This window comes from Plectrocnemia conspersa, unplaced genomic scaffold (assembly GCF_051122295.1).
Source record: "Plectrocnemia conspersa isolate PC_06_02 unplaced genomic scaffold, ASM5112229v1 ptg000001l, whole genome shotgun sequence".
NCBI lineage: Eukaryota > Metazoa > Arthropoda > Insecta > Trichoptera > Polycentropodidae > Plectrocnemia > Plectrocnemia conspersa.
Window position 1 is genome coordinate 20,813,801 of NW_028277165.1, and position 24,767 is coordinate 20,838,567.

At 29.8% G+C, this 24,767-nt stretch overlaps 1 protein-coding gene across 5 annotated transcripts in view; it reads right to left on the reverse strand.

The window, feature by feature from the left end:
• The window catches only part of Grip (Glutamate receptor interacting protein), a 37,216-nt gene extending 17,820 nt beyond the window's left edge, over positions 1-19,396 (reverse strand). The window contains exons 1-2 of one of the 5 annotated variants that reach the window (XM_088189013.1): positions 19,043-19,396; positions 7,772-7,894 (exon numbers count right to left, since the gene is read on the reverse strand). In XM_088189013.1, the coding sequence (XP_088045139.1) occupies positions 7,772-7,894; positions 19,043-19,160 (241 nt within the window). In that variant the 5' untranslated portion in view covers positions 19,161-19,396. Of the gene's footprint in view, positions 1-895; positions 1,226-3,847; positions 4,178-7,771; positions 7,895-19,042 lie in introns of those variants that run through there. The other 4 variants (XM_088189046.1, XM_088189021.1, XM_088189031.1 and 1 more) reach the window with 4 other exon arrangements.
• Positions 19,397-24,767: the final 5,371 nt, after the last annotated feature.

The following is a 24,767-nucleotide window of genomic DNA, read 5'->3' on the forward strand; positions in this document are numbered from 1 at the left end:
ATACTTGATAAATTAGAAATGGAACACAGAAAGACGTAATCGTTTATTTGATATTTTAAAATGTCAAAATTATAATATTGCACAATTTATAATTCAAGAATGCAACTAGCAATAAGGAGCGGCATGGAATTTTAATGTAAAAAATGTATATTTATGAATTAAAATTCTATAGTAAGATTTTGATTCAATATTTTTTGGAATTAAACTTTTTTAAAGAAAATATATTTTTATTTCATAACTGTGAAAATATAATAATCGACAAAGTGGATTACCGTTTTAAAAATAGTTCTTAGAACATTACTTTTAATTAAAAGATTAAAAGAAAACGAGAAATGGGTTACCAAGGATCCAAAACTGTAGGATCAAAAGGATCAATAAAATCAGGAATAAATTACTAAGTTATAAATTGTATTAACAAAATATATTTTTAATATTTTATATCTAATCTATTTATTAAATAGTTAAACATTATTTAAAAATACATAATATTATTTAGCGTGAGACTAAATATGTCACAATTAATTGTTACTCACAATTTACTTGCAAATGCACTTAAATATAGGAATGCACAAAGAACAGTATATGCCGATGCCAAAACAATGAAATGTACTGCCGATAATGTTTGAGTAATAGACATTCTACAAAGAGCTATTATTAGAAATGTAACAATCAATAAAATTCTCTGTTTACACCCTCAATAAAATATAAGCAACTTGCATTTTTTAAAGTTGACGTTTAATAAATGTTATTACTTAAAATATATGTTAATATAGTTGTCTACACCAAAAAAGTAATTTTAGCGAAGTTTTGGATAAGAATCAGATTATTTTTTATATTATATATTTTTTATTACTGATTTTTCACTTTTTCTCAGTTGAATAATAATGTTTCTTACGCCTCTGGTGTCTCTTGATCCTTTCGCTGGAGCCCAGGATCGGCGTCTTCGGTGGTTTTCCCTTCAGGATGTTGAGCTTTTCACAAGGGGCCAAACCCTCCTGGTTTGGCTTCTGGTGCTTAGAACGAAGTGTGGGGAACTTGAACGACGAGAACATAGTACATACTATCCAGCCACTTTCACTTTGTCGAACACAGGTTGACGAGTTTCGGAAACGGGTCTGTTTTTCATATACATATCCGTAAACACCATCACGAAGTTTTTCACTTGTATATCACTTCACACCAAAATTTCACATAATGCATCAAAAAATCCACACGATAAAAGTCACTATGGAAGTTAAAGATGCTTATAAAATTTTAAATTAGTTCAATATAATATTATATAGTATTCAATTGCATTTTAAAATAAATAAATCTGAAAGCTCTTGTAAATGTTTTAATAATAAACATTTTTAATAACGTTTATATTTGTAGCGTTATATAAATATAACTAACAGTAACTAATATATATTTTAAAACATGTATATGCTTCAAAAAATTTTGTTTTATTATAAAACTATTATTTATATATATTTTTAAACTATTCTAAATTTATTTTATAGTCATTATTTCAGATTATTAAAACATAAAATAAATATATAACTTTCGCATTCTAGTATAACAAAAATGTAATTGCTTCTTAAAGATAGCTATAATATTTTATATTAAAAAATTTAAAAAACATCTTTTAAGAAAACTCAAGACTTTTCAATGAGTAATGAGAAACGAATTTAACATTACAATCTGGTTTCATCTGTATCATAAATTAATTTTTTAATGAGTTTTTCGTTTTTTGATTCCGTTTATTTGATTTTATAAATTTTATGCAAAATTTATCGTGTAATATTTTAATTTAAAAATTGATTTACAATATATTTTTTTTAAATTAAAGAGGTAAATTTTAACAAAATATTTTTTTTCATAAAGAATTATTCAATGTATTTAATTATTTATATCGATTATATCGTTTATACGAAATTTAGAACTTAGTAATGAATTAACCACTTAGTAATAAATTATTTAGAACCAGCACTTTTTTATACATGAAATAGATTCCAGAAATGTATTGTATATTCCCAGCACAATAAAAATAACATTGATGTGTAATAAAAAGCTATAAAAATTTAAAAAAAACTTTCCATGATAAAAAAATGTTAAAGCAATATATTATTTTTTTTTAAAATAGTTTTTATGCAACGATTTTAAAAAATATGTTATACATAATCATACTATAAAAGGTTTACTTTTTAGCATAGTTTATTATAATTACTTATTCACGTGCAATTAAAAATGATTTTTTAATATATTCGTAAGTATTAGATAATCCCAAAAAGAATATTTTTTAAATTTAACAGTCAGTTGTGCTTTGATCGTTAAAACCTGGATACCTGGATATTTTTTTACATGTGTGTTAATGCACATCTGGACTACATATTCCGATATTTAAATAAAAAATAGGACTTCAAATTTACGATAGCAGAATTTTTACTAAATTAACCAGTTATACAAAATTATATGATTTTTTTAATCGGAAACTACAACCACTAAAAACATTTGAAGAGTAGTAGACGTAATAGCAATAGACGTAATAGACGTCCAGCAAAGATAGACGTTGTGTCCTGGCTGATCCTACTCAAACTATCCATCGGCTTGTCGGAACACTAAACCAGTCCATAAACGTGTTAGGAAGATGTGGAAGGTTTGGAGACAATGTGTATGGTTCAACACGAATTGACAAGTCAGCACGTATTCACAATATCACAAGAGCTTCTGTATCTTGCAGCTGAATCGCCTTTTCTCGATTGTTGATATCCGGAGGTAATAAATAGGTGATGTACGATAACAATCGTCTTAGAAAACAGTGGTTATTTTAACGACAAGTAAGAAAACCAACCTCAAAACCCAACCTCACTGTAAAAAATATATTTTATGTATATGGTGGGATTGCAAAGGGATTCTACATTACGAAATTCTTAAATCTAGCCAAATAGTAACAACAAGCTTATGATGTAATGAGCTGGATCAATTGCAAGAGGAAGTAAAAAAAGGTCGGCATTTGTCAATATAAGTCGAATACTTTCATCACACGACAATGCGCATCCCCATATGGCGAAATTGCCTAAAAGATTTTAACTCATCCACCATATTATACAGCCCTTGCTCCTACAGACAACTATTTTTTTAATTTGATACAACACTTCCTTGATATAAAAAAATCAAAATTCAGACAATGTGAAAAGAGAGCTATCGGAATATATTGAATTAAAGCCTCCAACATGGAATTAAAAAATTGCCTGAAAGGTGGAGGGTTATATCTTTAGAATAAAATTATATTTTAAATCATTAAAATTAAAAGTTATTTTTTTTTTAATTGAAAACGATATTCTTTCGGGATTACCTGATCATATAAACTTAACGATTTTTTTACTTAAAAAACGAAAACTAATAAAAAAAAATTCTTGATACATCTGAATTAACGTGTAATTTTATCTTTATGGTAGAAATAGTGTTAGAAATTTTTATGATTCTAAAATACAAGCACATTATTTTGTCCTAAAAATACATTTTAAGAAGTACCTTAAATAACTTAATTATGAAATCACTTTTAATTTGTTTGTATTTTTATAAACATAAACACTGTTTAATTATCATTTTTTGCGTAATTCAAGTAACGGAAATACCATTGTTGCTTTCTAAGAAACAATAGCTGTTATTGATGTTTTTTTAATAAAGCTTTTTTATTAAAATAACATAAACAATATAGAGCTTCGTCTGCGGAATGCGAATAATGGAACCACATTGTTATTATTTCACAAGAAACATAGATCAGTTTATTTTTTAATCAACTATTTTAATTTTTAAAGGTAACACGCATAATAAAATTGTTGAACCACTTGCGCCATTTGCGTACATCTCGAAACCAAAAACAAACCAAAAAACACAAAATCACTGACGCGACACACAAAACGAGCAAAAAAATCACCACAACGTAAACAAGTCTGCGTCTAGACTGTAAGTTTCGCACAAAACAGCTGAAACACATCAAAGCGGAACCACTTCTTCGAATCTCTTCAACTCCTTCCGCACACCATCTTCTTCGGTAATAAAATATTATATGAAATATTTAATAACTGTGTTGCAATTGGGAAGCGCGAGGTCCGTAAATAACCATCGGGGGGCCCGCGGGGGCGCAGGCCGAGGCGGAGGCGCTTCCCGCCGGTGGACGAGCGCGTCCGACACTGCGGCCAGCTTCTTTTTTTCGCTTCTTTCTTTTCGTCCGTCGGACATGCGCCGACGCAGGTTGGGAGGAAATGTAAATATAGATCATGTGTGTAGACACGCGCTGCGGATCTCTCTCGCACTCTCTCGGTGGATCTTCAGATCAGAGGCCGGTAATTAAATCTGGATCGATTTTCGGTCGGTGCTTCTTGTTCTTGACGCTTCTTCTTTTGTTAAAAGACAGGTGGTGACATCAGCTTGTGTGCTCATATGTTTTAATAGACAGTTCAACAAAGCTTTATGTCTTATTAAAAGAATTTATTTTGAATGATTTAATATTGGATAACACATTGATAAATATAGATAGAATATACTAAACATGATTTATCAAAGTTTTTTCTCAAAATCGCTTCTTTATTCAAGGAACAAAATTAATTTGAGGGCTTATTTCACCTACTTAACACGGCACTCAATTACGTTATCATTAATATCTTAAGAAAAATCTTTTCAAATGCTAATTATAATTTAAAAATATATTTTTAATGTTTAAAAACAAAAAAAATATGACGATAAAGATCTATAATACATAATCAAAATACATCTGTATAAAAACTCTTTTGATCGTTTTATAAATGATATGACACGAATAAAAGTATGAATGTTCAAATTATGCGGTGTATGCAATAGCGCCATATACACGTGCGAATATAGACTCACATAAGCACACGTACCCATAAGCACGACCAAAATGTGTAGGGTTATCAAAAACGTACACACCGTCTTATTATTATTATATTTATATTTGCTTATTACCCGTACGAATACATTATTTTCTGTCACTAAAAGTTAAATAAAAAATATAAAACCGATCAAATCATGTCAATGGTTTCAAAAACAACTAAATTTTGCGTGCGAAAGTAATAAAAATACTGGCCAATGTATTACACAGAGCTGACATGCATATATATATATACAGTATTTAATATGTTTTACAGCTCCTAGGAAGCAGCTACTATACACTATTTGCGTTAACACAGTCACTTCGAGAGATCGATATTATATTTAAAAAAAATTGATTATCCAACTAAAAATAAGGCAGTTGCCGTGCCATTAAAAACCGTTATATACAGGGTGGGTCATAAAGATAAGCGGTTTGGAATAAATTATTTAAAAAAACTTAATTCATATTGTAATAATTAAAAATAGTAAGAGCTTTATAAGCTCGTCCACCGGTTTATGTGCAAATGAGATATTTTATAATATATTTCAAAAATAAATAATTTATTGCCCATTTAATAATACATACATAACTGTTATAATATATTTTAATTCTGATCGTCTTATATTTGTATTTTGACCATATGCTATTTTTATTTTAATCATTTAAGACAATCAAAAACCCTACACAATCATTACTTTTTTTGATAAGCTTAAATTAACTATGAGAACTTAGACTATTAAATTTTTTTCCATTAGTTTTTTGTGTATATATTACTTCAATATGATCACAAAGATCAGAATTGAATTGATTTTTAAAGAAGGAAACAAAACTATCTGCATCATTATATGAAAATGTTTTATATCTAAATATTAGAGGAGAAACATCGATATATGTAAGTTTATAATGCAACCTGTTCTATTACCTCAAGAAGCTATATACACACTTAAAATAATAACAGATGTTATATGTATATACATATGCATATACACATTAATCTTAAATGTTAAGGTCGTCGGTTGCTACTTAATTTTTGTTCCTTTGCTCGTCTATGGATAATTTTAGTATTGTGTTCTTAATTTTTAAGCAAAATCTACTAGTCAATTCAGTTATCATATTACCTGCAAGTATTTTGTTTTATAAATGACATATTATACTATTAAGTGAATAACTTAAATTTGGCTATTCTTTAAGAGAAATGATCGCAAAGAACAAAGGTTAATAAAACACATACATATTTTTTTGACGCGATATTGGGCTTTATTAATTTAAATTAAGTATGCACTTGTATACTATTTTCTTATGACTTTTGTCCACTTTTATCACTATATGCATATATGACGTTAATAATATGTATATGAGAAATTCACATCCTTACGTCCAACGTCTTCCACAATTATATATAAGAATATACTATTGAATAAAGCTGTTACTATTTTTAATTATTTTTCAGAAGCATTGAAAATTTTTCTGTATTTCAAATTAATTTTTATGTAAAAACTCACTTTTCGATCTCGAAGTCCATCGGCGGAATTAAAAATTTGAAGATTTCATTACGAAGATAATTAATGTATACTTCTAAACCTTACACACATTATATATATTTAATTTCCATAGTTAAAACGTACTTAATTAATTGGCAACCCGAATATTTATAGTCAGTCAAATCGATCAACACACGCAACAAGTGAATGAAAATATTTTTATAAACAATAATGCTACCGGCCATCTTGTTTTATATTTAAATGTTGATTTTTCAATGGTCGACAGTAGTCTCCAATTAACCCTTTAAGTGCCAAGTGAAATTAGACAGGGTACGCTAAAAATTCCAAGCACATTTTTTGCAAATATTGATGACATTAAAAAATATTTCTGAAATTTTGTGTGAACCACTATTTATTATATGAACAAAATTTAATTCAGTTTATACGTGTAAATACACTAGAAGTATAGAAATAAAATGAAAAAAAGAGAGTAATTTTAAGTTCAATCATAAAGGAAAAGCAAAGCTTCGCAGCCAAAAGATCCAACTTCGCAATATTCAGGTATCAATTGAAAAAGCACGACTGACTATTAAACTTAATTTAAAAAAACGGCTTTAATTTCGGGATTACCTAATATCAAATAAAATGCGAATACAAATTATTATTTTAATTCAAAAAAAATTTCACTACGCGGCTTTAAAAATATTTAAAAATCTCTTCTGCTGGTAATTTTTTAAGTTGACCGTACTGTTAATTTAAAAGATGACTGGACTGACTGCACATGAAAAGCAAACAATAAAAATATATTACCAATGTTTTAGCTCTAATAATTTATACAATGATTGTTTTATAAAGTAATATAATCTAGATATTATGTTTTCTTGCAATTGGTCACAGACACGAATACAAAGCTACGGTTAAATGATTTTCCGCTCGTTCAATTTTCCGACTTATAGTGTGCTGCCATCTACTAGCAGCTGGCTTAACCCGTGAAAATTATAGCTCGACGACAAGATGGCGTCCGTTTCAAACATCGACGATCACAAAATAAATAATTGAAGTTGACATGAATGGCGGAAATATTAATTCAACTCGACGCTTAAAGAGCATGTTTATCGCACGCATTTGATTTTATGACGTTTTATTTTAACCAATATTAAAATTAAGTTTTAAGATTTGTATACTTTTTATTTTTGTATGTAAAAGTTTCAAAATAAGTTCACTGTCCATCTGACGCAAATAGAATACTAGCACACGTTTTGACATATGGTGTTTCGTAGAACCCTAGGGGTACTATTGTAATGTAATATTAAGGGTTCATTTTAAAATTTTAACTTAGCTCAATTCCAAATTATTTAATTACAGTTATTATATTGAAAATCTTATTTAAAATATAAATTATTTTTGCACTCACCTGAGAGAATAAACCCCAGATCCTTTCCTCTCCTCCTGTCCAACTGTACTGTAGTTCTTCTGCATGGTCGTTCTCCGGGTAATCCAGAATCGGGAGACTCGCTCGCCGATCTCCGTTGCAGATCTGCGAAAAGCGTAAAATATCAATTTTCACGCAATCTATTCGCAGACGAGCGTGTAAGTCGATCTCAATGGGGCGAAATCTTTTGAAGCAATAAGACACTCATCATCCGGGGCTAAATCGCCAAGAAACTCAAATAAATAAAAGCTGTAGGTAAAACTATAAATATAGCATAAAACAACGTTGTGTTCTTTTGATATTTAATTTTAATGAATATTTTTAATCGATTGAAAACACTATCATTTTCGCTAGGGTCTGAGTAACGTGGCATCAATTGCAGAAAAGATATGCTTACAAAGCTTATTTTAAGTGGATGTAAATAGTTTTGTAAAAGCTTTGGATAAAGTTTGTCATGGATTATTTTTTTAAATAATTAGGATTGGTTTTTTAAAAAATAAATTTTTAATCATACTTTTCCAATCATGGTCAATATAAAAAATGGTTCTAAATTAGTAACTTAAATTTATTTATAAAATACTATAAATTCTCAGCATTATATAATATTGTATTAAACAAATTTAAAATCATGATTTCTATTTTATAACATAATGTTACATACAAATAAAATATATTATTTATGTACGAAATCTTAGTTTGTAGATAAAAATAATAATAAATATATATATTATTCTTTATTGTTATTTAATATAAAAGATCAACGTTCAATGTCTTCTAAATAGCGATTAAATAAATCGTCCACAAATGGACAACGAGTGACACATCAAATTAGACCTACTACAATTTGTCCTTATTTACTATAAAATGGTGCAGTGCGACGATCAATCAATTGAGTATTTTTTTCACCGACTAATAAAATAATAATAATCGCCCCCATTGCGGACCTGTTCTCACTCCCGATAGAATTTGATAATAGCCAGTTTACTGTTTTACGTTCAGAATTCGCCACGACCAATTGACACTGTTAAATATCTCTGATCGAATTAATTGACTGGAATAAGCTCGTAATTAACGCACAATAGCTGCCATTCATTTAGGGATATAGGGCCACATTCTTGAGCGAATGGTTGACTATTCCTGCAATATTTATTACACTAGTATCATACCCCTAATGATGAGCCACGATCTTGTATGAGAAATCGTAATTAATAACGTTAAACAGTATCATAATTATAATTCTGGTAGATTACTTCATATATATATATGAAAAGTTAGATACAGCATTAATAGTTATAAGTTATGAACATTTTATTGCCACTTCTATTGGTAAATTTGGTACATACCATAGACGACAAATTGACAATTTATGAACAACTCCGCTTTTTAAAAAGACGAATGGAGATAACACATGCTCAACTGCGTGAGATCTTCTAAAACACTAAATTTCGGTAATAAGCAGTCTTGTGTAATGGCATTTTTTTCTGGTGGAGCTCGTTAAGTTTTTTAAGTTACTTTTTTATGACGGGGAAGAAATTGAGTCATCGCGGCTCGAGTGATAAAGGGTTCTAAGGGTGCAGTAATAAGTATAGCATTTACCTCTCAACATGTATCACAAGTTTATTAGGTGTTTCAATAAAGCGAAAAGCTTGATATAGCTACTGGATTTATTATATAATTTAACATGAAACATAACTACGATTTTGTTAAAAATATACATATATATTGTATATAATTTAAGATAAATATAAACTTTGTCTTCAAGCGCTAAATTATTCTCAGTAACAAATAATTAATATCAGTTCAACACGATAAATATGTTATTTTTTAAAGGTTAACACTTCGTGAGACAGTTTTTTTCTAGTCATAAAAACAGACCCCTTGTGTTGATATTAAGACGGCTTATAAGGGATGACAGCTCCAAATGACAAAAAACGTATAGATACTCTTGTGCACGTGTGTGATAATATGAACAAATTGAGAGGTTAAATTTTAAAAATGCATCTCCGGGAGATACGGTCTTGCTCAAATTGGTGATAAATATTTTTTGAGATAAGAAATGGGCTCGGAAGTGGTGCTTGAGAATTTTAGCGCCGGTATATTTCAGGAAATGCACTCATAAATTTATTTAAAAAAATATTTGTTCGACTCTGAAAGTAACCATATAGTTATAATATATCGAATGCGATGAAAATAAGTTTATAAAGTATTATAAATTAACTTAAAGTTTAAAGTATTATAGATTACAGTTTTATATTTTTATTCGTAATACATCATTTAATTGTATTCGTGAATTTAATGAAGCTTTATTATTCTAAGAATAATATAAATAAATTATGAGGCATGATAATTATAATGTTGTATTTTATAATAAAAAATCCTAACAGTGTTTAATACAAAGATAAATATAAAGAAATTAAACCTTGATGTTATATTTTTATGTTATGTATATAAAAACGTTGTATTATTGTTATTTTATATACAATACGAAATATTTTTATGTAATTTAAATAAAATAATTAAAAAATATTTTTAATTATTATTTATTTCTTTAAGCTATGCCTACAATTAAAATTGTTGCTTTGTAAAAACACAGTGACTTAAATACTCACATATTTAATATACAAACATAGGCGTTTTAGTTTTTGAATTTTAAAGAAATTAAGTTTTATATTTTATTTCTTTAAAAATAATATTGTCAATTATATTATTTTGTGTTTCTAATGACACACAATAAATACAAGTAACAGAATTTTAAAGTTATTTATTTTAATTTGCAATAATAGTTCAAATCTGTGGCGACCGTCTACCACCCAAAGGAAATAACGATGTTTCGAGGAAACACTTTCTATTAGACCTTTCAAATGAATATATTAGTCACAGTCACAGATTTCATGGTGCTCACTCTGAACAATTATTTTTAAACACTACTTTTAAGAAGTGAAAAAGTGTTTTTGATCAAATTTTATTTTAGTGAATAAGCGTATTAAAAAAAATATTTTTATGTTTAATTTAAAAAATGTACTAAACAATGACTATAAAACATAGCATTACCAGATTTGAAATTTAAAGTAAATAAATGAAAATATATATCTTCATATCACAGTTATGTTTTTATAAAAATATATACGGCATGTCTTATTTCATAAAATACAACAATATAACTATTATGCGTCATAATTAATAAGGCCTATTTTAATTAATCTGTATTTATTTATTAAATATAACAATATTTAAGCCGTTTATAAAGTTTTAAAACTATTTATTAAAAATTTATTGTATTTTTTAATGATTAATAAATATAGAAACGGATATGATACTATTGTTTTATACTAAACAAAACAAATAAATTGAGCCGGAAGAAGCTCAATATATACATATTTTTTTATATATTATAAAATGATGAAATATGTAAATCATAGTACAGATTAAAATTCTTCAACAACTTATACTATAAGAAGTGCATTGATCTTTCATCGCCTCATACACCATAACTTCTCGTTCTTGTTTATTATCCTGATCGGAACCAAAATACACATTCTCGAACCGCTGCACACATTTGTATATAATATAACATTGAACAAATAATAATTATTCCAAGTATCCATATAATAAAAGTCACCAGAAGCAACCGCTATTTCTAAAACTAAACTAAACACCGTCACATTAAACCTCTGGTAATAAACGCACATGGGCACGCGCACATTTCTAGATTTACAAAACCAACAATGTTATTGAGTGATTGGTCTAATTTTACACCGGCTCGGTCGTGGAACCAAGGGACTATTTTTACCGCTATATATCCCTGAAAACGGTAAGACTTTTGAGCCCCGAGCCTAATGACTGCTCCGAGAGATATCCCTCCTCACAAATATTTACCAAAACCGCGTTATTCGCCTTGAATATAACGCTTAAGCTTTGTGCTCGGAATAGATTTTGTATTTACACTTTGAAAATGCTATGCAAAGTCCATCGCAACCCTCCTTTCATAAGCGGGTTTCGTGAGAAAAACCCATTCTCGTTTTCATATTTTCGTCTATTTTTTTTTTCAATTATACTTTTATCGATTAGGTAAAAATGTTTGGTTAGCACTGTTCTAGCAAATTATTTCATGCTTCGGTTGAGGATAAAACCAAGATTGATCGCGAGGGACAGGACAGCGCGAATCGTGAAAGTTATTGCCTCGGAATTAATCATCGACTATCCGCAATTAGGAGTAACTGGGAATTTGCGGGAATAAACCGCTGAGATAAAACTCCGAGCCGTCCAATTAGTCGGTTGATTAATTAATGAGCAAGCTAAAATTTTGATTGAGCCGTGTGCATTATAAATGTGTCGGGGCTCGTTCATTCCGGTGAATTCCACCTACTGTTGGCTTTCGTTACGTTGAAGAATAATTGCTTTGACTATGGAGGATAAGGAACAACGAACACATTGTACGTAATGATTTTTTTCTTTATTTTTTAATGTATTGCTAATTAAATTTATATATAGTGACCCTAATTTTTCAACAATACAATAAAAAAATCCTTACATATATGAATAAATGATTGTGTGTATACAATATAAAAAAAAATATTGTTGATAATCAGATTTTAAAATCATATAATCTATCCGTATAGTATGTATGTATGGTAACAAACGGGACAAATTCCTGGGGTCCATTCTCCAATCATATCAAGAATATATTTATAAAAAAATAGCGAATCTGAATTAAGCTAGTTGTTTGCGATGTATGTATTTCAGGTATCTTTCGCCTTTTTTATACATACTAAAATAAATAAAAGGAGTGGAACATTGCCTTAAAAGCACCCACTTCCTAGGAAGTACTTTCACAATAAGCATTATTAATCAAAGGAACAATCTTATAAAATATTACATTTAGTTGGGAGGAAATATCCAAGGAATGTTAATGAGTAGAGTAAATATAGGTATTTAATCGATTTTTTGATATAATACAACCAACCAGGAAACGTTGAAATAAACGTCCAAAGCCACCATGGCATTGTTTACGTCCTCTTAGACAACGTTCCGCATTCACTCTCCTCCGGATGAGGAAGTTACTTTCGTCAAAGTGACCCATTAAATCTGATCTGGTCATCTTGAGTTTTACGATCGATCCCGAATTTTAGAGACCCGTAACTCCCGGTATGATTTAAGTTCCCACTTTCCGTCTTCCGAAATAATCTTTATGGCGCTCGATCTCTACGCCATCGTGAGCACTCGAATCTGAGAAACGAGGACAATGATAGTGAAGTTAAATTTAAATCCAAATTGGAGACGAGCGCATGTGCATCTGAAATACCGCAGCCAGCGGAGCAATAAGTCACGAAGGGAAAAAAGGAACTGGCGAAGAAAACCCTTCACTAATTGCGCTCCGGATGGGCGTCCGGAAATGCTCCCGTTCCTTTTATTCTCTAAGTTTCATAATGGGACATTGGAAAAACGAAAGTGTTGGAATAACTACAATGGAATTCACGAAGAATAACGTAATCGTTAAAAAGAAAGTCGATGTAACATATAATATTATTTTATAAGTAAGTAGGTTTTCTTTGAGAGTAGAATACATCAAATTTATTCATTTTGAAATAGTATAATAGTATTCTTCTTATTTCATATAACTTATTCCATTCTTATAACAAAACGAATTCCATAATTGACTTAGAGCATATTTTTATTAAAAATATAATTCAGCTAAGTAACCGACTGCATCACAATTAATGTCACGCGATCGTCGTGAAATATTGTATCCCCAAATAACAATAGATATAAAATACGTTTTATTAGCATTTACACGGTTTGATCAACATAAACCTCAATCTTCATACGTACTAAATATATATTACATGCTCACGTTTAAAACGTACCTGGTTCAGTCAAATATAACCTATATGCTCATTAAATCGGAAGCAATGATAATGTTTATGTATTATAAAAGAAAAAACTCACTTTTCGGCCTCGGAGCCCGTCGACGGGAATTCAAAATTTGAAGATTTCACTACGAAGATTGTTTTATCTAGTTTAATCAATATATTATTATAATCCTTACACACGTTATGTATATATTTCATTTTCATAGTTATAACATACCTAGTTAATTTGCAATCCGAATATTTATATTCAGTCAAATGGAACAAAGCATATGACGAATTAATGAAAATTATTGTCGCGTAGCAAAATGTTAGTAATAAATAATAATTATTTAAAACTGTTGCCACGTTACTGTCGTCCATCTTGTTTTATATTTTAATGCTTATTTTTCATCGTCGACAACAAAAGAATATATTAGCGGAGGCTCGAAAATCATAGTCCCAACTCTATTTAAACTTTTATTAATTATTATTAAATATATTTCTTTTGTTTACGTGTATTATTATACACCGTTCGTACGAAGTTATTTTGTAAGTAAAGCACTCTACGAAGAAAAATACCTGATAATTTAATTTTTTTTTAATACCTAAACATAAAATAAAAAATAATAAGAAGGTTGCGGAAATGCGACCAATTAACATGTTACCTTGTATGGATAAGATGATGTAAGAAGTAGTAACTAAACAATAAAGGATTTTATTATTTCACATAACATTGTGTGTTAACAACAACAGTGATTCAAAGAAAAAAATCCACAGAGACTGCATTACAAGAAGTGATAAATGATTGGTTGTTGCCTAAGGATACAACACAAATCATTGGAGCAGTTTTCTTGTATTCCAAGAGAGCTTTTGTAACAATAGACAGAAGTATAACGTTAAAAAAACTAGAGATTATAGGTATAAGTGAAATACATTTAAGACGGTTTAATATATATTTAAAAAATGGAAAGCAAAAAGTTAAAATAAATTGTGTTTATTCCATAGAGAAAATAATATCTCATAGTGTACCACAGTACCAAATTATGATATAATTAATAAATTAATACATATAGAAAAATGTAAAATACGTTTACAGATGGCTAGTAGATAATGTTAAAGAAGTTGTAGATAACTTAATAACGAATTAATAAAATAAATAAATAATAATATTTTTCTATATGTGGATGGTTATAGTTCTCTACTGTTATATAATACTATATTAATTATAAAAAAAATTGCAAATATCTTCATAATTGGAAAATAAATACAAAAAATAGTACATAAAATCAATTATAAAATAACTTAAAAGACTTTTTTGGTGATTTTTTGCTTTGTTATTTAATATTTTTTTTATAATAAACTTTTACAAATTACGTTACTTAAAAGTTATAATGAATTATTTACTTGAATCATAATATATATTACGATTTTACTTTTAACAAAATGATCCCTTGATCTCATTGCGAAAATTGAAATACAAATTTCATCGAAACTTTTAGCGAGAATAATTTTTGCACGACTTTTACTATATTTTAAAATATATTTATATGCAAAATACAAATATTATGGTATTTCATCGTTTTATGTCTGTACTTATTACAAAGTCAATTTTAAGTAGCTTGTTTAACTAATTTGAGAATGGAAATATATCTTATTATTTTACACACAATGACAATTAATTAGTCAGATTATTATGTTTTATATATATAATGCATATGAAAAACTCTTGTATAATACTTTTACTAATAATTTTAATTTACGATTGGATGTATTTGATATTATTTATATCATAACATAGTATATTACACGTACAAGCATAACGATTAATTTAAACATGAAACCATAACTATCATTATTTTGGAGTCGAGTTACTTGGTTTGAACTACAAATACAATTTCACACACATACAAAGCGATATGTTTAACATTTTCCTTACAGACGTCGCGACAAGGAAAGTCACCAAAAAAGATCTTTCGTCGAGACAAATAACCTCCTACTCAATTAGACTGTTGCACTCTTGATTTATAAGATATCTCAAATATGCCGCCGACACAGTGATCCTACCCAATTAGCTCATAGTTCCGTTTTTGTCTGTTCATTCTCATCACAGCAAGACGTTTCCTTGATAATAAATCACCCCCTTCGGTGTTTTTTCCCCACCCGATACCGATTAACCCTTCAACGCCCCGGCTCGAGTTTGGCTAATTTTAATTCAGCTCTGGTCGTTAATCTGAGCTTTCTAGACGTTTATTGCAATGCTAGCAGTATGGCAGAAACGCGAGAGAACAATAAAAGAACGCGAAAGCTCAAACTGCGAGGAAACAAAAACGTTGTTGATTTAGTGGGGAAACTATAAAGTAAAGCAGCTGGGGGTGTAAATAAATAGAACGTCTTTTGTGTCTTGTATTTCAACTAGGATCTGCTCTCTTTGAGAATATGAGGATTAGAGGTGTCGTCTCGTCGCGCATCACTGGATTAACGTGTTTTGGTTGACTTAGTATGGAAGAGAGCTAAAAAAATATATAAAATTCTCTTCATATTTTTTATTGAAAAGCAAACTTTATTCGCTTGATAGAAAAATCTTATCAAAACAAGGGGAGAATGAGTACCTTTCAAAGATATAGAAATATTGGTACGAAAAGTTTATAAAAGGAAGTGCGTCTTCGAGATGAAGGGGATTGAATGCGTCCTGTTTTGTTGACATCGACAAATTAAAGATTTTAGTGAAAGGAAGTGTTCATCCAAGAATTCTAAAATAAAAGTATTGGATTGTAAAATGTAACATATAGTAAAATAGCATTTAAAATATGTAATTAAGATAAGGAATAGGCCTACTCAATAAAAAAAATAAAAAATTATTTTAGGAATTATTCTTTGAATTCATTACAAAACAAAAATTCAGAATAATTTTTAATTTAACTAGATGTAATTATTGCTAGATATTTTTTAATGTTTATTATTAAACACAAAAAAGATTTTTTAATAATTTAATATAATTTGATTTATTGCTCTATAATTCAAACAAAGATAGCAAAGACGTCACCTAAAAAAATCTTAACATTGCAGCAACAAACATGTGTTGTATGATGCGCTATTAATTTTCATTTACTATTTTATATATGTTACAATAAATATGCAGTATCAGTGAAAGTATATTTTTACTGTCACTTCAGTGAAATTATATCCGAATACAATTTCACCGGTAGATATATATTTCTTCTAGCAAAAATATAATTTAACTAATCGTTGCTAGTGAAATTATATGCTGCTCTAAAATACTTATCAAACTAAATTTGAAATTTGCGAAACATTCATTTGCTGTTCAAATCGAACCTAAACTTATCCATCAACTAACTACAGTAATCGAAGTTAATTTGTTAAGGTAAGGTTCAGGTTTGGATTAATATATTTAAAATATTTTTGTATTTTGTCTAACGATGTGACGTCACAATTATGTATTATATATGCTCATGTGTTCTACTGATACTGAGCAGTGAAATTGCAAATCAATTATTTGATACATATTCACTTGCTAAGTTGGTGAAACCATATTTATACTAAAGAAAATATAATTTTACTTATAATACACTTTTACTTTAACTCTGTAACCAATGAAAATCATAATTATTCAATATTTGTAAGTAATTATCATCCTCAATTTTTACTCAAACACAATTTCCATTTTAATATAGAATAATTGTATCAAATTACTTTATGCCTTTATGACTCAAATATCTTTTAATAAATTCGTAGAAGGTAATGTGAAACTGCTATTCCAAATAAATTAGAGGTAGCAGTCTAATTATAATACAGTTCAATTTTAATACTAAGAAAACACTCAAGATTTTTCAACCATTTAAATAGATAATTAAATCTATTCAATGTATTAATCTCTATATTTATTTTGCTTTATCAAAATTGTATCAATGATTTTGCTGTTAAGTTTATTTGTAAATAACTATAAATCAATAGTCAAAGACATCGCTTATCAGTTTTGATATAGTAGTTTTAAATTCCACGCGAACTCAGACTTTGTTTTTGTTTCTATCGTGTTTAAGAGATAGAGATTACTGGTTATGGTTTATTATTTCAAGTTTTCCTTATCTCATAAATATCGATATTTATAAATTTAGTAGTTCATAAGAAAAAAATATAAAATAATAATAATAGAATATAGAAATAAAACTACAAAAGGTTCCGTCATTATTATCAACAATACTTACAGTTTCTAATCCATTTTTTTTAATTTGACTTAAAAGAAAAATACTACGTTAAGTGTTTTTCACTTTGACCATATTGGGAAAAAGTTTTTTTCTTAATATGTACTCCAAGGACTTGAAAAGGTAATATTAAAATGAAGCAAAACTTTCTTCCTTTTTGGTGTTTATATTGTCGTGATGAATAATTATCACTTTTCTGTAAATAAACTTGGATGTTTACCCTTCATTTTCTGATTTAATCTTTCTGGGTTATAACAATTCATAGTGAAATATTTCGCGTATACCTCACTAAATGAACAGAAAAACTGTTCGAAGTATTTACTTGGGCTAAGGGGTTAGAATTGGTATTTTATTCGGAGAAAAGCGTTTTTTTAACATATATCGTCGTAAAGAACCCATACGTCGTAAAGAACCCATTTCTCATCCCTAGCCAAAATGTAAGAAGAGACAAATTCATTGTCATATTCTTCTCTGATAGTTCCACGCACTTTAAACTTAACCGTATTATGGACCATCTGCGGCAATTTCTAAATTGTTAGCTGAATATCTGATTAAATTAAAAAAAAGAATAAAAGTTTATAAATATGAAATTTAATCTAATATTTGACACCGTTACAAGATAAGATTTTCGATAAATATCATTATTCTAAAAAATATCGTAGAAGATAATATATTTCTATATAATATGTTAATAATATCGTACTTAATTAATATTCAACCAATTTGTGTATTTAACATTTCAATATAAACAATGAAACGGAGGAAATTAATTTAATTGAAAACCAAAAGTAAAAGGTCAAACTTAGATAAGGTCAGCGATAATTAAATTTTGTAATATAATTATAATTTTTATATTAACACAGACAAATTTCCTTTCATCCTAAACGCACACAACATACATTTTTAGAATCTGAGATCAAAAGCACGTGCGTCAAGCTTTCAAAGCTTTCATTATATACATATACGTGTATGTACATATTGAATAGATATATCATGGAAATATGATGATTTGAAAATTATAAAAATGAAGTATGTTTTTCGACCAAAGTTTTTTCAACTTTGATTTTCAATGAGAAAAGTATGTCATGCATCATAAATTTAGGCTAGAATATGAAAAATATTTTTTCACATATATTTAAACTACGTTGTTAAAAGTATAAGATGAAAATAATAAAAATGCATACCTTCAAGCTCATACGTATCCACCGTCTGATTGGAAGAAGCTACACTCGAACTTGTAGTTTTGGAATCACTTCCGCTTTTGCTGCTTCCAGAAAGCTTCAAAGTCTTCCACAACTTCATCGTGACGACACTTCACAAGATCACAATTTGCTATTATGTATCGAAAGACCCATCTGCGGTGAATCATTGGGGAGGAATATTTTCAGCGCAGGTGAGTCATAAGAAAATTTCATTATTTAAAACAACACTTTTATTATTTAGCTAATGTTAGGTAGTTTTGATTTAGATTCGATTGTTTCTATTTGTATTTAAGTCGTAATGACAACAAACAATCCAACTAATTGAACCAATCTTCCGCGACACGTGCGCACGTCCCGAGCATCGAGAGACGAATGGACCAAGATGAGAGAGGTATAAGACGAGGGGAGACGCGCGCTCGCGCGAAAATAACTGAGTCCGCCCCCTTGTTTATGTTTCGCACTAAAGCAGGGTCGACAACATCGCGAAAAACAAACGTCAAAGTCACACGTTGTGCAATTTGACAGTAAGAGAGCATCTGTTCTGAATAATGCAGAAGCAAAGTATAATTTAAATAATATTATCTACTGGAAAAATAAAATAAAATAATAAAATGACACATCAAAACTTATCCTTATTTTTCAGAAGAATAATATAATTTATTAGCATTTAAGCATCATTTACTTTGTCACAAAAAATATAATTTCGTAAGCAAACTAGACTAAATTTTGGTAATGACTACATTATCATAGTAATACATAAAATACCTAGTTTAGATATATAGAGAAATGCACGCCCGAAAATTTCTGTCAAGATTCGCTGGTTCTCGGTGTCCACATCACACACCTATATGACAGTACTTTCATTACTAGAATTTTACATAAACGTATTTAATTCTCTTGGATATACGGCTGATTATTAAGACCATAAAAAACACCTGTGTTCCGACAATTTTTACATATATTTATGCATGGCCGAATAAAACTGTGTTATGGCCGTGCGTGGGTTTTCTGTGTGAAAATTACCTGAAGGCTCTTCGGCTGTCACGGCGTGTGGTCGTGCGTCAGCAAGGATTCTGAGGATGTAAACTCTGATAATAAAGCATTTCAATAGTTCGAGGCGTTTAATTCCGTCGAGAGACGGTAGTCCTTCGAGAAGAAAAGACGGCCATCTCCAAAGGGGAGAGGTCGCAACAACCTGTTTAATTAATGTTCTGATAATTTTCAGCCAATCTTTTCGGCGCTGACATCATCTTTTGTTGTATTATGTAGGCGATTTGTTTATCGTTTTTTAGCTGGTTTGTTATGTTTACTGTCTTTCTGGCGCTTAAAATGTATACTCTCAACTTTGAGTTTTTAACTCTATAGCTTATTATGTCATAATGTTTGAGGTTTAGATTATTTTAGTGTAAATCAAAATAAATATATTAATATTTAATGAACCCTTTATTTAACCAATTTCATACCCTACATCGAAATGGTATTTATTTATTTTATTTGCGCCTCATTATTGAGCCCCTTGACTACAGCAACAGGATGGTGGACACGTTGGTTGCGGAGGCGGCGGTGGTGGAGCACAAGTTGGCGGCGGCGGAGCGCATACTGGTGGTGGGCATGTAGGTGCTGGCGGCGGCGGTGGTGGTGGGCATGTTGGTGCTGGCGGCGGCGGTGGTGGTGGACATGTTGGCGCTGGCGGTGGGCATGTAGGTGCTGGCGGTGGTGGGCATGTTGGCGCTGGCGACGGTGGTGGTGGTGGGCATGTTGGCGCTGGCGGTGGGCACGTTGGCGCTGGCGGTGGTGGTGGTGGTGGGCATGTTGGCGGTGGCGGTGGTGGGCAAGTAGGGGCTGGCGGTGGTGGTGGTGGTGGTGGTGGTGGTGGTGGTACACATTGACATGGCGGTGGTGGCGGTGGTGCGCATGTTGGTGGCGGTGGATCGCATGTTGGCGGTGGCGGTGGTGGTGGTGGCGGTGCTCCACATCCACAGTTCGAAGTAGGTATGATAGGAGGTGGCATTGGTATTCCACATCCAGGTTTAGGCGGCATCACGAAGGGGAACGGCATTGCGGGAACTATGATGTGATTCGGCAGAGGCGGTAAACCTCCCTTGAAGCATGCAGATTGTGCACTCTGAAAAAATATATAGGTATGTGAGCCTCTCTGTGATAATTTGCATAAAACAATTAGAGCATCAATATAGGAGAATATATTTTTATAAACTTGCGGAGATTGATTTAATCGATTATATTAATGGATTCTAAATAATTCATATGGTTTTAATATAAAAAATTCTGTAAAAATCAAATTTTGCACAGACGGTATCAATACTGTGTTAAAATGTAACAATCAAGAGTATCAACACTAATTAAATAAAAAAATATAATTTAATTAGAAGTTCTCGTTACACTTTGCTAAAACCAAAGTATAATATAGAAATTGCTAGTATATGTAAATGAATGTCTACAATACTTTTTTCAGAAAATATTTCGATTATGAATTACGCTATTCAGATCACAAATTATTAATACAAATTAAATAAAGTAAGTATACCTGCACAGCCAGCACCAGCAAAAGTCCAAAAGTGAAGCATTTCATATTGGAGGAGTTTCTACTACTTGTTCTTTGCCGTGCAAAGAGCAGGAGTCGAATGATAATTTTCAATAAAAATGCACCCTTTTATATTAAAATTATACGTGCTTTTTTCCATTGTTTTGATTTGGCATGTTTTTCACTTCCTTATCAGCCACGTTTTGAAATTTTGTTGTTAAAAATTGAGGTCAGACGTGACATTGTAAACATAACGTCAAAATTGACTCATCTAACGTGATATTATATTTTTTTGGAAAACGCACGTCTTTACAGTCCTTAAATACTCGATTGAAATTGTGAACTTCTTCAGTTGTTCTTCGGCCAGTTGATCGTCTAAGACTCACGATGAAGACCCAAAGTTTTAAGCTTTCAGCGTTGAGTATCTTCTTTGTGAGTATCGGATTTTATTGTATTATATTTATGTGATAGATTATATACTATAAAATAAATATATTATATTAATAGGTATTTATCTTCGGTGTCAACTGCCATGAATTTGACGTAGAAGAATTCGACTTTATCCCAGTGCTGCGCGACGTTCTGTTTGATTGGCCATCTATCCGATTGCCAGAGAAGATTCTTGTTGCGATTTTGCTGTTAACAAATGTCATATTGTTATTCTACGTTTCATCTAGTATGGCTAGTTGTCTCACGAATTTGTTTTTCGGCAAATCAAAATTTTCAGACAGCAAGAATCCTAAAGTATATTCTTTTGACGGACGTCACTGTTTTAAATGTACAAAATGCAAATCCTGCTATAAAATCATTACTAAGCAATAACTGTAATATCAATCTATATCTTTAAAAATGTTAAAGAATTTTACAAAAATGTTACAGGTATAAATAATAAGTATGAATAAATTTATTTACTCATATAAATATGTTTTTTATTTAAGCGTACGTATACATATGTATATTTCAAGTGTCGAAGATATTAAATAAAAAAACAGATGTAATTTAAAGATAATTTGTAACATTTACTGTGGAATGAAAATTTAATTTAAATAACAAGAAAAAGTCATATTTACTCATAAAATGCGCTATAAAAAATTTAAAAAGTACATACATTTTATCATATCAAGTATAACTGATAAACAATTAAAACACTTATTTTAAGAGGGCCTATTTAAAAACATGAAAAGTATAGAAAAATAAATTGAGATAAAAGTATTTTAACAACCACAATATATAATATATTGTAAATTCAAGACATGACTGTAAATCAGCTTGAAAAAATACCAAAGAAAGTTAAACTATTTTTATAAATTTACAAGTTTATATTTAACCCTTTGCGCTCGTAAGTCGACTATGTGTCGACATCGTATTTCAAGCGTTGTACTCGAACGTCGACAATATGTCGACAAAACTTTGAATGCATTTATTGGCTTTGTGTTAAAGCAAATTTTGAAAATTTAAATTTATTAATAGTAAAAAGACTTCTGTTAAACACATTTCAGTAATATTGAATTTTTAACTTATGCAAATAACTCAATAATTTTAAATTTACAAGTGTAAGTTTATTGTAAAATTTTTCATCGGAACATGGTCAAAGCGCGCGCTGTTAGGACGGCATCGCGCTAGACTTGACAGATTTAGGTTGTCAATTATTGCTTTAAAACTGATTTTTTTCTTCTAAGGGCATCTATATTTTTATGATATGGGATGAAACGGGATCATATGCTCTAATTGTGCATAATTATTACTTTATATTGTGTGTCTGTTATGAAATAAAAATTAAATTTTTAAAGCGGAAAAAAGAGCGAGATGCCGTTATGCTAGCAGAGCTCGCTTACTCGCTCGCACTAATAAAATCAGCGATTGACAACTATCGACCTGGGTACTCAACTCAAACGATAATATTAGTCTCGACACATTTAATGTATTTTCAAGCTAGTAAATAACTAAATTATGTAAAACAGAATTAGTAATCTGTGTTTTAATTATTTATAAATACATATATTGATTTTCTTTTAAAAATTATCCATATAATTACGAATGATGATATAATAATATATTATTACTGTGACAGTAATAGTATGCGTTTATGCTAAGACTATTTCTACCAATTTTAAATCTTGTACAAGTATTTAAAGTTTTAAGTTTTAGGATATTCTTTTAATGTAATCATTTTTTACGATCAATTATAATTATATTTTTAAAAACTGTTTTAATAAATTCAATACTTAAAAATTCAAAAATAAAGCCACGAGGCCAAACTACGCTGGTTCGTTCTAGGTGTAAGAACGCCTGCCAATCCAAAACAGATCCCCACAAAAAAACAATGTAATATTTATCATTTCTGCCTCAAATGGGCAAATACATACGAAAAACTTGTAGAATATTTGTCTAAATATAAAATTTGATCATTTTCACAAAATATAATAAAACTTTACCGGCTCTATCTAATTTTTTTATGTACAAAAAAATTAGGTGAGGCCTGGCCCCGATTGCATTTAGATTATCACCACAGCTGATATTTTTGGGCGCCATTTCGAAATTTGTTAATATGTGGGGACACCTATTCGTGCCATATTTTTAAAAATATTATGGATCAAATAATTGATTTACAGCCTTAAATTATACTAAAAAGCCATTTTATTAGGCTCAATTGCTTACGGCACCTTTAAATGTCCATGAGTACTGGCGATTTTCTTGATGACACCTATAGAAGTCATCCGCGGTGAAAGGGTTAAAAGTCTTGTAAAACATGATTTTTTCAGTGAGTTTTAGGATTGTATTGTACTTATATAAGTTTATCCATATTTAACACTCTAAAGGTGGATGACTCAAATATGCGTCATTGAAAAACTATTGTTAAAAGTCGTTTATGCACAACATAATCAACACTTACACGTTTAATTGGATAAGATTTAAAACACGGTTTGTAAATTAGTGATATCTATTATATATTGTTAACTATAATTACAGCTTACAATCAATAGATGTCGCTTAGCAGTTAGGGCTTAATTTTAATAATAGCGCATTCGTAATATTAAAATGTTTAGTTTGCTGCGGGGACCTGAACCGATAGTCTCTAGGATATCAGTTCAACGGCTTAAGGACTATGACATTCCGGTTATACAAGACAATCTAAATATAAAGTTGTAAAATCGCCATGACGCG